This window comes from Mobula birostris, chromosome 30 (genome assembly GCF_030028105.1).
Source record: "Mobula birostris isolate sMobBir1 chromosome 30, sMobBir1.hap1, whole genome shotgun sequence".
Classification (NCBI taxonomy): Eukaryota; Metazoa; Chordata; class Chondrichthyes; order Myliobatiformes; family Myliobatidae; genus Mobula; species Mobula birostris.
The window spans coordinates 8344871-8359280 of record NC_092399.1 but is presented as its reverse complement, the minus strand read 5'-3'; the positions used below and the strand labels follow the sequence as shown (position 1 = coordinate 8359280).

Below are 14410 nucleotides of genomic sequence, written 5' to 3'. Positions count from 1 at the left end.
ATGGACCCAGCATCGATTCCTGTGGTACTCCACTAGTCACAGGCCCCCAGTCAGAGAGGCAACCCTCTACTACCACTCTCTGGCTTCTTCCACAAAGCCAATGTCTAATCCAATTTACTACCTCATCCTGAATGCACAGCGACTGAACCATCTTGATCAGCCTCCCCATGTGGGACCTCGTCATGTATACTCCAGTTGATTTGGGATCTTGGCTCTATGGCTGTGATCTCAGTTAATTTTCATTGTATTGTTTCAATCACCAGCAGGATTTTAATTTGAGCATGTTGTCCCCCTCTTTTTTTTTTGCAGTCAGCAGTGCCGTTTCTTATTTTGAACGTTCTGGTGAAGGGGAACCTAATTGTGGCCTACATTGTGTCGTTTGCCTCTGGAATGAGTGTGGCCGCTGCTTTCCTGTTGCCATGGTAAGTCAGGATTTCTCAACAACGCCCAACCGTCCTTGCCGGCTCTGTAGTTCTGAGTGTCTTGCGAAACAGGTTGCACAGCTTTTCAGGAAGCAGGGGCCCTGCCACATTGAAGTCTGTGAGGGGGGAAAGAATTGCGGCAGAGCTGAGTAGTGAAGACACCAGGTGGAACAGACTGCGTTATGGGATGTGAGGTTAATTCATTTTCTGTCAATGACTAGCAGGCTCTTGATCAGTGACAGAACAGATGCTGTCACGTTCTCTGTTCTCAAGGGGATTCTGCTGTTAACAGTGACTCACAGAAGAATGGGTACATGGGAGAGCAGGTGGCAGTAATTTCGCTCCTAGGAAACAGCATTTAGTGCAATCTCTTCCAAGTTCTCGCCAATCTGCTCTCTGCAGACTGTTTTCTCGAAGAGGGTGTGGAGAAAGGTGCCTGAAGCCGTGCCACGATTCACCCAAAGCAGCTCTCCGATCTACGGAGACCAAACATCAGCTGCTGCCAGCAGATCATAAACTTGGGGAAAGACGCCCTTGGTCTGCCCCAGACTTGTTAGTCTGCCAGCACATCGAGATAGATTTGGATAGATGTTTGCATAGTAGGGGAGTTAAGGATTATGGGGGGAAAAGGCAGGTAGGTGGAGATGAGTCCATGGCCAGATCAAGTCACGATCTTATTGAATGGTGCAGCAGGCCCGACCGGCTGGATCACCTACTCCCGCTCCTGTTTCTCCCCTGTGTCCGTCAGGGAAGGCTGCCGATTGGCGCATTGCAGGCTGCAGGAGGACGTGCCAAGGGACGCATTCTAGCTTGGTGCAGCCCCCACAAGGACTCGGTGTGGGGTCCTTCTCCTGCTGGGGAGGAAGCCCTTCAATTATTGTAGTAGTTCACCACCCCGGGGGCCACATAAGTGGCAACAATCTTACTGGTTTTCAGAAATGTAATAGAACATTATGTAACGCATTAACTATGAATGTAAGAGTGAAAGGAATTGCGTGGTTTATCCTTGCATAGAATATTTTTATTATGAATTAAGTTCATATATATATATAAAAAATAATTTGCCCCTACATTTATGGTGAGAAATTAGAGGATACTCCACATAAATTCTAAAAAAAAACCTAACAGTTCATGCATAATGGCAAATTAAAAAATGTACTTTCTTATTTTTATTTCGAGATACAGCGCGGAATAGGACTTCTGGTCCTTCGAGCCACACTGCCAGCAACTCCTGATTTAACCCTAGCCTAATCACAAAGTATCAGATTCATGCAAGTGATTCCTGTCTTCTTCCGGGACAGTATCGTTACTGTGCCTGACCGTAACCAAACACTCAATCAGAAGTGCAGATTTCATTCCACGTTGGGAAGATGTCTACTTGCACAGGAATTGGGAAAAAAAATACAGACACACGCAACAGCCGTTGATCAGTCTTAATTGTTTAATGTGTGTCTGCCTCTCCTCGTGATATATATTGGAAAATGAATGAGGAAACCTTCTAGGTTGGCCCTGGAATGTGTAGCAACATCTGCGGGCTGTCCCCAGCACATACTTGAGTGTGTAGATTGTTAGCACTAACAAGATACTGTATGTTTCAATGTGATAAATCTGATTAAGTGAATGTGCAAAATATCATTTTTATTTATTGATTGACTAATTGAGATACAGCCCTTCGAGCCCCGCTGCCCAGCAACCCCCCAATTTAATCCTAACCTAATGATGGGACAATTTACAATGATCAATTAACCTCCCAACCCATACATCTTTGGACTGTGGGAGGAAACCAGAGCACCCGGAGGAAACCCACACGGTCACGGGGAGAACGTACAAACACCTTACAGGCAGCGGTGGGAATTGAACCCGGGTTGCTGGTACTGTAAAACGTCGTGCTAACACTACTCTACTGTGCCGCCCTTTTTTATTGTCTGTTTTTCAATTCATAGTCAAGCAAGAAGAATTTCACCATCTACAAATGCTATGATATCCTGCAGAATTGAAAACCTGTGGTATCAGTAAATACTCCCTATTTGCTCTCTTAACAGGTCCATGTTACCTGATGTTGTTGATGACTTCAAACTGAAGAATCCAGAGTCCGTAGGACATGAAGCGATATTTTATTCTTTCTATGTCTTCTTCACCAAATTTGCATCTGGGGTGTCCCTTGGAATCTCCACGCTGAGCCTCGAGTGTGTAGCTCTGATTTACTTTCCTAATTAAGAATATGATGGGGAGATGAAGGAAACTAGATAACAGCATTAGATGAGTCTCTGAGGATGTAGGTTCTGCTAGATTAACTTGCACCCAATGTTCCCTCTAATTTGGACGTTGCTGCATCATCCGTCCTTTGTTGAAGAGTTCTTCCATGCAAGCACCTTATACCACAAGCCCATCAGGCAGTGCTCAGATGAATTGTCCTACAGACACAGTGGGACAGAGGCTTAATGGATAGTGTGGGTGGTTCCCTGAGCAAACCGTCCATAATTTAAAAATTATATTAATATTATTTAAAAGACAATGTCAGGTGCGTGGCAACGAAGGCTATGTGCACAGGAGCACTTCAGTAACTGCGTGGCCACGCACCTGCGCAGCTAAGAGGGAACAGTGCTTGCACCCCAAATTTTTTTTAAATAGCAGACTGACATAATAGTTAGTACACGGACATACAGTTAAGTGCGATTTAGAGCCTGACTTGGGTGAATTTAATATTACCGGGGGTAATTCTGAAGAATCTGAAATGTATTGTGGAAAGATTGCAAATGAGTCATTATGAAATGTATTTATAATGTTTCAATATCCCTTGTGTCATTGTACCATTCACTGTGGGGGATATGATGATGAAATTAGCCACTTCACGATAATTTAAAGCCCCTCCTCATTAAAGTAAATGTTCTATATAGAATCAGATACATAATTTCATTTAACTTATTTTTAATCACCCTTGAATACGTTGTCTTTGACACTGCATTTTGTGTTTTAATTTATGCAAAACCAATTACACAATAAAGAAAAACCTAGCCCTATTCTAACTTGTTCTGGTTTAAAGACAAAGCTTTGTTAAAGCTATGTGTTTCCAGGCAAGTTCTGGTTCCATCATATAATTAAGCAATATAACAGAATCACCCTTTTAATTGTATTCCCATTTATTTCAGTTTCTCTGGAAGGCTTGACATTGAACAAGTCTTCTTGATTTCATTCTACAATAGCAGTTCCCAACCTGGGGTCTTGCACTCCTGGATTAATGGTAGGGGTCCAAGGCATAAAAAGGGTTGGGTACCCCTGCTCTACAGCCTAGAAATTCTATAGAGTCGGGCTTTTTGTTTTGCCCTTGGTGCTATCTGCATGAAATAGATTCTCCACCCCTACCCTAAAATGGAATATGATTAGTCCCTAGTCATACTTTATTGATCCCGGGGGAAATTGTTTTTCGTTACAGTTGCACCATAAATAATTAAATAGTAATAAAACCATAAATAGTTAAATAGTAATATGTAAATTATGCCAGGAAATAAGTCCAGGACCAGCCTATTGGCTCAGGGTGTCTGACCCTCCAAGGGAGGAGTTGTAAAGTTTGATGGCCACAGGCAGGAATGACTTCCTATGACGCTCTGTGCTGCATCTCGGTGGAATGAGTCTCTGGCTGAATGTACTCCTGTGCCCAACCAGTACATTATGTAGTGGATGGGAGACATTGTCCAAGATGGCATGCAACTTGGACAGCATCCTCTTTTCAGACGCCACCGTTTTACAACAATCTTTTGCTTGGATTGTGCTATTCCAGAAAATTGGTGCTTAACAAAAGATTGAATAGGTTAGAACTTTATTCCCTGGTGCATAGGAGAATGAGGGGAGATTTGATAGAGGTATACAAAATCATGAGGGGTTTAGACAGGGTAAATCCAAGTAGGTGTTTGCCATTGAAGCTGGGTGGGACTACAACTAGAGGTCATGGGTGAAAGGTGAAATGTTGAAGGGAAACATGAGGGGAAAGGTGCTTCACTCAGAGGGCGGTGGAAGTGGTGGGCACAGGTTCAGTTGTAACGTTTAAGGGAAGTTTGGATAAGTTCTTGGATGGGAGGGGTGCAGGTTGATGGAACACCAGCAGAAACCAGACATACTGAAGGGCCTATGACTCTGTAACAGCAAATCCACTCAATTTTTACAAATAAGATGCTTCCTGCAATATTCGACCTGCAGCTGTCGTCAGCAGTTAAGTGAATAGTTTTCTCATTAAATTCTCCTCCTCCAGTTTTGCAGGTTACCTGACCCGGGGATGTGTTCAACCTGATGCAGTACACCTTACCCTGAAGATGTTGGTTGCACCAGCACCTATTTCCCTAATTATATTTGGACTGATTCTTTTTAAATTGTACCCAATCGATGAGGAAGTCAGGATGAAGAACAGGAAAGCACTTGAAGATCTGCGGTGAGTTTATGAAGGCAGCTCATTTTCACCCTTGCTTTTAAGCCTTCTTGACTGAAGGCTTCAGTCTCCCCTAAACGTAGGACAGCAAAGTCCTTGTTTTACCCGTGCCATTGCCCATGAGATGAAGACTAGGTCTCTGCAGTATAAATAACTGGGGCCATCAGCATTCACCAGTATAAAAAAAGCAAATTGGGTGGAAGCTTCCAATGTTAGCACCTAAGAGTTAGACAAAGCATTTGAGAAATTGCTGTAGGAATTTCCCTGTTACTTGAGAACTGACCAAAAAGATTTGGCATTAAAAACACGTTGAGGGGGTGTGAAGTTGTGACATTTCATTCATTCATTACGTGCCAAATCGTATGATGTGGGCGATGAATGCTCTTGGCAAATTTTTCTACTTTGCCATTGCCTTCTTCTGGGCAGTGTCTTTAGAAGACGGGGGACCCCAGCCATTGTAAATACTCTTCAGAGATTGTCTGCCTGGTGTCAGTGGTCGCATAACCAGGCCTTGTGATATGCACCAGCTGCTCATATGACCTGCTCCCATGGCTTCACTTGGCCTTAATCAGGGGTGGGGGTGGTGGGGGCTAAGCAGGTGCTACACCTTGCCCAAGGGTGACCTGCAGGATAGCGGAGGGAAGGAGCACCTTACACCTCCTTTGGTAGAGCCATTTCTTCACCCTGTCACTCAACTATATACACATTAGATACCCACTAAATATGCCAGCAGATATTAGCACAGATTTTAAAAGCAGTAAAATGGAATAATATTTCATAGTATTTTGACATGACGTGCTACACAGACACACCATATAGCTGGGGCAAAGGTCATAGAACGCTGAACAGATCGGTCATCTGGACAGCAACTTTAGCTGAGGCAGAGCGAGTGGTCAAGCTGATGCCACATATGGATGTCTCGAGTCAGGGGTTCCACACAGGGACGATGCACTGACTTGGCTAGCCGCAGTCCCACTTGGTGTGTCCCTCATATCCCGCACTTTCCCTGACCCGCCCTTCAGCAGCTGAGAGCTGGCCTGGTTTTCTGTAGAAGGGCAAGTCCCGAAACTTTTCTGCAAAGAGGGGGGAGACAGGATTTGCACAAGAACCAAAGGGTCCTTCACTATGGCAGATCTGTATTTCTTAGTCTGTTACGCAATAAAAGATTCTCTAGCTACAGTAGATACTGTGTGAACATTTGCAATAATGGCTGTTTCACCTTCTTTTGCAGAGATAATGACCAACACTCTCGAGCAAATGGAAATGAACTTTGCAGTGTTGTATAACAAAAATTTCCAGGTTTAAAAATCCCATATTTGTGTACAGTGTACATAGTTTTAAAATGTGAAAGCAGTACATTGCCCGAATAAGACTGACGTCCAGATATACAGTAAATGGATTCAAGCAAACTTTTTCCACTGTTTAATATGTTTACATCTATCCATTCTGAGTTTGTACAGGGTGTATTGCTCTAGCTTACAAATAAGCTGTACAGATAGCTTGGTTTAATGTAAATTTATATAAATCTGTACTGTATATATTTGAATTAAACTATTAGTTGTCAATAAAATGCTACATCACATAGATCTCTAGTTATTCATAAATACACAGTCTCACTGACTTGGACTGACATCCTAAAAATTATTCTGTTACTCCCATTCTTTGCATATTGTTTATTCCAGTCATGATAGAACCCTGCCCTGGCAATTAAAATCTCGAGTATGAACCTGCTTTACCCTTTCTAAATCCACTGGTCCACTCAGGTCTACCTGCCCCCTGCAGCCTGCGTGATTGTCACACGGTCCACAATCGCAAACATTGACTTGCTCCTCCGCCACGGCACAATGTGCACCGTCTATAAACTCTCGGCTTCTCCTCTTGGTTTGTCACCTAAAGCACTCAAAAACTTCTACAGGCGTGCCATGGAGAGCATTCGGACCAGCTGCATCACCTTCTGATAGGGGGGGAGGGGGGGTCGTCCGCTACACAGGATCGATCGAAAGAAGCTTTGGAGGGCCATTAAATTAGTCAGCTCCATCCTGGGCACTGGCCTCCATAGCATCCAGGACACCTTCAAGGAGCGATGCCTCAGAAAGGAGCCGTCCATTATTAAGGACCCCCGTCACCCAGGACATGCTCTTTTATCGTTGTTACTGTCAGGAAGGAGGTCCAGAAGCCTGAAGGCACACACTCAACAATTCAGCAACAGCTTCTTCCCCTCCGCCATCCAATTCCTAAATGGACATTGAACCCGCTAACACTAATGCACATTTTTTTTATTATTTCTGTTTTTGCACTTTTTAATTTAACTATTTAATATACATATACTGTAATTATTTTTTCTAGATTATCATGTACTGTGGCCACTAAGTTAAAAAATTTCAAGATATATGCTGGCGATTCGATGGGACTAGACAGATTGGTCCAGCACAGGCTGGATGAGCCGAAGCACCTATTTGAATGCCGTAGTTTTCTATAACTCTAGGTTACTGCTCTTCTTCATTGGCCCCGTGGAAGAAGCCAGAGACGGGTTGTAGGTGGTTGCCTCTCTGACTGGAGGCCTGTGACTAGAGGTGTTCTGTAGAGATCGGTGCTGAGCCCATTGCTGATTGTCATCCATGTCAATGATCTGGATGATAATGTGGTAAAGATCAGCTAATTCGCGGGTGACAGCAAGACTGGGGATGTAGTGGACAGTGGGGGAGACTATCAAAGCTTGCGGTGGGATCTGGACCAGCTGGAAAAATGGCAGACAGAATTTAATGTGGACAGGTATGAGGTGTTGCACCTTGGGAGGACTGACAAGGTTAGGTCTCACACAGTGAATGGTAGGGCACTGAGGAGTGAGGTAGAACAAAGAGATCTGGGAATACAGGTCCATAATACCTTGAAAGTGTCATCACAGGTAGGTACGGTCATATAGAAAGCTTTTGGCACATTGGCCTTCATAAATCAATGTATTGAGTACAGAAGTAGGGGTTTTACGTTGGAGTTGTATAAGACGTTGGTGAGGTCTAATTTGGAGTATTGTGTGCAATGCTGGTCACCTACGTACAGGAAAGATGTAAGTAAAATTGAAGGAGTTAAGAGAAAATTAACAAGGATGTTGCCGGCACTTAAAGAACTGAGCTTTCGGGAAAGGTTGAGTAGGTTATGACTTTATCCCCTAGAACACAAAGATTGAGGGGAGATTTGATAGAAGTATACAAAATTCTCAAGGGTTTACAGTAAGTAGGGTTTGTTCAGTAAGCTTTGCCCACTGAGGTTGGGTGAGACTACAACTAGAGGTCATGGGTCAAGGGTGAAATGTGAAATACATAAGGGGAAACTTCCTCACTCGGAGGGTGGGACAAGCTGCCAGAGCAAGTGGTGTATGCAGGTTCAACTTCAACATTTAAGAGAAATATGGATGGCAGGGGTACGGAGAGCTACGGTCCAGGTGCAGGCTGATGGAACTGAGCAGATTAATAGTTTGGCACAGACTAGATGGGCCAAAAGACCTGTTTCTGTGCTGTAGTGTTCTATGTCCGTACGGTTACAGTAACAAGCCTGCAAATTCTATCAGCTGGAAGTAAAACTGCAACAACTACGTAAGAACAGAGCATATCACTCCCTCCTGACTTAGAAATATCTTACTGGTCCTTCATCACCATTGGGTCTAAATCCTTACCTAGTTCTGGATCCAGTATGGCCTCTCCTCTAGTTGGCATGTCTCTACATATTGTGCCAGAAATCCTTCCTGGACACATCTAACAAATGCTGCCCCATCTAAACCCTTTGCATTAAGGAGGTGTCAATCAATATTAGGGAAATTGAAGTCACCCCTGAAAACAACCCTGTTATTTTTGCACCTTTCCAAAATCTGCCTCCTGATCTGCTCCTCGGTATCTCTGTTGCTATTGGTGTGTCTATAGAATACTCCCAATAGTGATTTCTCCCTTCCTGTTTCTGTCTTCCACCTACACGGACTCAGTAGACAATCCCTCCACAAGGTCCTCCCTTTTACAGCTTGACACTGTTCCTGATTTATCAATGTCACCTCCTCCCCTCTTTTACCTCCCTCCCACTCCCTGTTGAAATGCCTAAACCCTGCACATTCAGCAGCCATTTCTGGCACTGTAACAACCAAGCCTCTGTGACGCCCACAACGTCGTACCGGTCCATCAACTTTATTCCCAATGCATCCCAAGTCAAGTCAAGTCACTTTTTATTGTCATTTCGACTGTAACTGCTGGTACAGTACGCAGTAAAAACGAGACAATGTTTTTCAGGACCATGGTGCTACATGAACAATACAAAAACTACACTGAAATACATAAAAAAAAACACAAAACTACACTAGACTACAGACCTACCCAGGACTGCATAAAGTGCACAAAACAGTGCAGGCACTACAATAAATAATAAACAAGACAATAGGCACAGTCGAGGGCAGTAGGTTGGTGTCAGTCCAGGCTCTGGGTATTGAGGAGTCTGATGGCTTGGGGGAAGAAACTGTCGCATAGTCTGGTCATGAGAGCCCAAATACTTCGGTGCCTTTTGCCAGATGGCAGGAGGGAGAAGAGTTTGTATGAGGGGTGTGTGGGGTCCTTCACAATGCTGTTTGCTTTGCGGGTGCAGCTTATGGTGTAAATGTCTGTAATGGCAGAAAGAAAGACCCCGATGATCTTCTCAGCTGACCTCACTATCCGCTGCAGGGTCTTGCGATCTGAGACGGTGCAATTACCGAACAAGGCAGTGATGCAGCTGCTCAGGATGCTCTCAATTCATCCTCTGTAGAATGTGGCGAGGATGGGGGGTGGGAGATGGACTTTTCTCAGCCTTCGCAGAAAGTAGAGACGCTGCTGGGCCTTCTTTGCTAAAGTAAATTTATTATCAAAATACATATTTGACACCATATACAACCCTGAGGTTCATTTTCCTTGTGGGCATGCTCAACAAATCTATAGAACCATAGAACCATAGAAACTACAGCACAGAAACAGGCCTTTTGGCCCTTGGCCGTGCCAAACCATTTTCTGCCTAGTCCCACTGACCTGCACACGGACCATATCCCTCCATACACCTCCCATCCATGTATCTGTCCAATTTATTTTTAAATGTTAAAAAAGAACCCGCATTTACCACCTCATCTGGCAGCTCATTCCATACTCCCACCACTCTCTGTGTGAAGAAGCCCCCCCCCTAATGTTCCCTTTAAACTTTTCCCCCCTCACCCTTAACCCATGTCCTCTGGTTTTTTTCTCCCCTTGCCTCAGTGGAAAAAGCCTGTTTGCATTCACTCTATCTATACGCCTCATAATTTTATATACCTCTATCAAATCTCCCCTCATTCTTCTATGCTCCAGGGAATAAAGTCCTAACCTATTCAACCTTTCTCTGTAACTGAGTTTCTCAACCTCTGAATAGTAACTATAATAGAATCAATGAAAGACCACCCATCTAGGGCATTCAACTAGATTGCAGAAGACAACAAAATGTGCAAATGCAAAAAGAAGAAATAATAATATAAATAAATAAGCAATGAATATTGAGAACATGAGATGAAGAGTCCTTGGAAAGTGAGTGCATTGGTTGTGGAAACATTTAAATGATGGGGCAAGTGAAGTTGAGTGAAGTTCTCCCCTTTAGTTCAAGAGCGTGATGGTTGACGGGTATTGAATTGAATTGAATTGACTTTATTTCTTACATCCTTCACATACATGAGGGGTAAAAATCTTTACGTTACATCGCCATCTAAATGTGAAATGTGCAATCATAGTAATTTATAATAAATAGAACAGTCAATGTAATATAGAGTACATTCAAGTCAGTGTGAGTTCATCAGTCTGATGGCCTGGTGGAAGAAGCTGTCCCGGAGCCTGTTGGTCCTGGCTTTTATGCTGTGGTACCGCTTCCCGGATGATAGCAGCTAGAATAGATTGTGGCTGGGATGGCTTGAGTACCCAATGATCCTACAGGCCCTTTATACACACCTGTCCTTGTAAATGTCCTGAATAATGGGAAGTTCACAACTACAGATGCACTGGGCTGTCTGCACCACTCTCTGCAGAGATTTGCGATTGAGGGAGGTACAGTTCCCATACCAGGCAGTGACATAGCCAGTCAGGATGCTCTCAACTGTGCCACTGTAGAAAGTTCTTAGGATTTGGGGGCCCATACCAAACTTCCTCAACCGTCTGAGGTGAAGGAGGTACTGTTGTGTCTTTTTCACCACACAGCTGGTGTGTACAGACCACGTGAGGTCCTCGGTGATGTGGATGCTGTGGAACTTGAAGCTGTTTACCCGCTCAACCCCAGATCCATTGATATCAATAGGGGTTAGCCCATTTCAATTCCTCCTGTAATCCACAACCAGCTCCTTTGTTTTTGCGACATTGAGAGATTGTTTTCTTGACACTACTGGGTCAGAGAGATGACTTCTTTCCTGTAGGACACCTCATTATTGTTTAAGATTAGGCCAATCAATGTAGTGTCGTCGGCAAATTTAATTAGCAGATTGGAGTGGTGAGTGGCAATACAGTCATGGGTACACCGGGAGTAAAGGAGGGGACTCAGTACGCAGCCCTGAGGGGCTCCTGTATTGAGAGTCAGAGGAGTGGAGGTGAGGGGTTCCTGTATTAACTGTTCCTGAACCTGGCGGTGTGAGTCCTGAGGTTCTTTTACGTTCTTCCTGATGGCAGCAGTAAGAAGAGAGCTGAACCTGGGTGGTGGGGGTCCCGACTGTTAGATGCTGCTTTCCTATGACAACGTTTTGTGTAGATCTGCTCAATGGTGGTGGCGGTGGGGGACTTTTCCCATGATAGACTGGGCTGTATCCACTACTTTTTGTAGGATTTTCTGTTCAAGGGCATTGGTGTTTCCATACCACGGCCGTGATGCAGCCAGTCAATACACTCTCCACTACACGTCTATAGAAGTTTGTCAAAGTTTTAGACGTCATGCCAAATCTTTGCAAACTCCTAAGGAAGTAGATGCGCTGACTGCTCTGTTCGTAATTGCACTTATGCGCTGGACCCAGGTCAGGTCCTCCAAAATGATAAACACCTTCTTCTTCTTCATTTGCCTTCTGCATTACACGCTTGGGCGATCATGGCTCTCCGCATCGAATGATCCCTCAGAGCATCATTGATATTTCGCACACTTAGATCTGTTGGTTCTTTCACAAAATCCATATATTTTCTTCTTTGCCTTCCTCTTCCACGTTTCCCAGGCATACGGCCTTGTAATGTAAAGCATTCTATTTCTCCCTTTCTGATGACATGGCCCAGGAATTTAAGTTTCCTCTCATTTAATGCTCTCATTAAAGATCTTTTTGTATGTGCACATTGGATATTTTCAGCATTCTTCTAAGAAACCACATTTCTGTTGCTTCTAAGTTTCTTTGGAGTTCTGGTGTTATAGTCCATGTTTCGGAAACATACAGCAGGATTAACTAGATGTAATATTTTAGTAGCCTAAACCTTGTTGTCATAGAAATGTGTCTGCTGGTAAAAATAGGTTTCATTTTTTGGAAGCTGGTTTTTGGCAATGGCAATTCTTTTTTTTTTTTTGTTTCTACTTTACTTCTAGCACCTTGTGATATAAAACTACCAAGCTAATTAAAGCTGGTCTTTAGTTCAATCTCTTGGTTACCGATGAACAATTGGCAGTTGGGAGTATCCTGCTGTTTTGATATTACCATACATTTGATTTTTTTACAGTTGATGGTTAGACCAAAATCTGCACTTGTTTGTAATAGCAACACACATCAAAGTTGCTGGTGAACGCAGCAGGCCAGGCAGCATCTCTGGGAAGAGGTATAGTCAACGTTTCAGGCTGAGACCCTTCCTCTTGTTTGTAATACTTTGACTAGGAGGATGTGTAGGTCTTCTGCAGCACTTGCTATTTGGGTAGTGTTATCTGCATATCTTATATTGTTGATTTTAACACCTCCAATTTTTATCCCATCTAGGTCTTCTGTTTCTCTGAGAATCATTTCACTATAGATATTAAATAATTCTGGTGAGGCAACGCATCCCTGTCTAACTCCTCTTTGAATTTTAGTCCAACTGCTTACATTACCATCAATTTATACCGCCGCCATTTGATTCCAAGATAAGTTTCGAAGTAGTTGTTGGTCCCTTCCATCTATGTTTAGTTTAACGAGAATTTGAAATAATTTTTCATGTAGCACTTTGTCGAATGCTTTAGTGAAATCAATAGAACATAAAAGGACACCATTTTGATATTCAATTGCCCTTTCTGGAAGCATTCGTAGTATGAAAATTGCGTTACTAGTTCCTCTATCATCAATAAACCCATATTGCAGTTTAGAAGTTTCTGGTCTTGTTTTTAATTCGACTCAGAACAAATCTCAACAAAATCTTTATTATGTGATTCATAAGACTGATTATTCTATAATCTTCACAGTCAACAGTTCCAGGAATTTTTGTCAGAGTTATAAATACTGATTTCGAGAGATCATTGGGCAATACACCAAACTCGTATATTCCATTAAACAGTTCAAAAAGAATATCTATGCCCAGATCTTGTAGGGCTTGTATCATTTCCACTGAAATTTCATCAGCTCCAGTGACTTTACCATGTTTCGTGCTTTTCATTGCTTTAGTTATTTCTTCTTTGGTAATAGGTGGGCTAGAATTAGGGTGTTTAATATCTGGGGTTCCCCTCTATTATCTTCAAAAAGCTGCTCTATATACTGAATCCACCTCTCACATACTTTATTTGGATCTGTTGGTATGGATCTGTCTGCTGATCTTATGCATCCTGTAGAGGAGGTTTTCTTAATTCCAGTAATTTCCATAATTTTCTTGTGCATTTCTTTGCTGTTGTTAATATGGCCTTCTACTTCATTGCATTTTTGATTCAGCCTTTCTTCCTTTGCAATATTGCACAATTGTCTGGTCCGTCTGTCTAGCTCTCTGTATTGCCCTTCATTATTCTTCACTAACCTTTTTTCCATCAGATCTAGAATCTCTTGGGTTATCCACCCCTTGCTGGTGTGTTGGATTTCTTGTACTGGGATTATCTCCTCTGCTGATTGCTGTATAGCATATTTAAATCTGTCCCAAATAGGTGTTGTTACGTTTTCATTGAGGTGGTCTTCTACAGCTTTCTTGAATTGTTGCTTAAGTATGCTATCATTTTTAAGTTCTTCCAACATATACTTCTTTCTCTTTTTACCACGCTTCAGTTTCTTTAATTTTGTTTTGATGGTAGCTATTACTGGATGGTGATCTGAACCACAGTCTGCTCCTGGGTAGGCTTTAGAATTTGTGATATTATTTCTAAAGCGTTCACTGATGGTAATGAAATCTATTGATTCCTTGTTCTATCTCCAGGGCTAATCCAAGTACACCATCCACGTGGATGGTTTTTATACCAAGTATTGGTGATCACTTGGTTGTTTCTGATACACCAATCAGTAAACCTTTCTCTGTTTTCATTTCTCTCCCCCAATCCAAAAGGTCCTATGATATGATCAACCCTTTCCTGTCCAACTTTGGAGTTAAAATCTCCCATGACTAGTTTTATATCCTGAGATTTACATTGCTCATAAGCACTG

General features: G+C 42.9%; 1 protein-coding gene across 3 annotated transcripts in view; it reads left to right on the top strand.

The window, feature by feature from the left end:
* mfsd2ab (MFSD2 lysolipid transporter A, lysophospholipid b) overlaps positions 1-6424 on the top strand; it is a 79107-nt gene extending 72683 nt beyond the window's left edge. For all 3 annotated transcript variants that reach the window (XM_072247253.1, XM_072247251.1, XM_072247254.1), the window contains 4 exons: positions 310-422; positions 2465-2608; positions 4669-4845; positions 6074-6424. In XM_072247253.1, the coding sequence (XP_072103354.1) occupies positions 310-422; positions 2465-2608; positions 4669-4845; positions 6074-6128 (489 nt within the window). In that variant the 3' untranslated portion in view covers positions 6129-6424. The remainder of the gene's footprint in view (positions 1-309; positions 423-2464; positions 2609-4668; positions 4846-6073) is intronic.
* The last annotated feature ends 7986 nt before the right edge of the window (positions 6425-14410 follow it).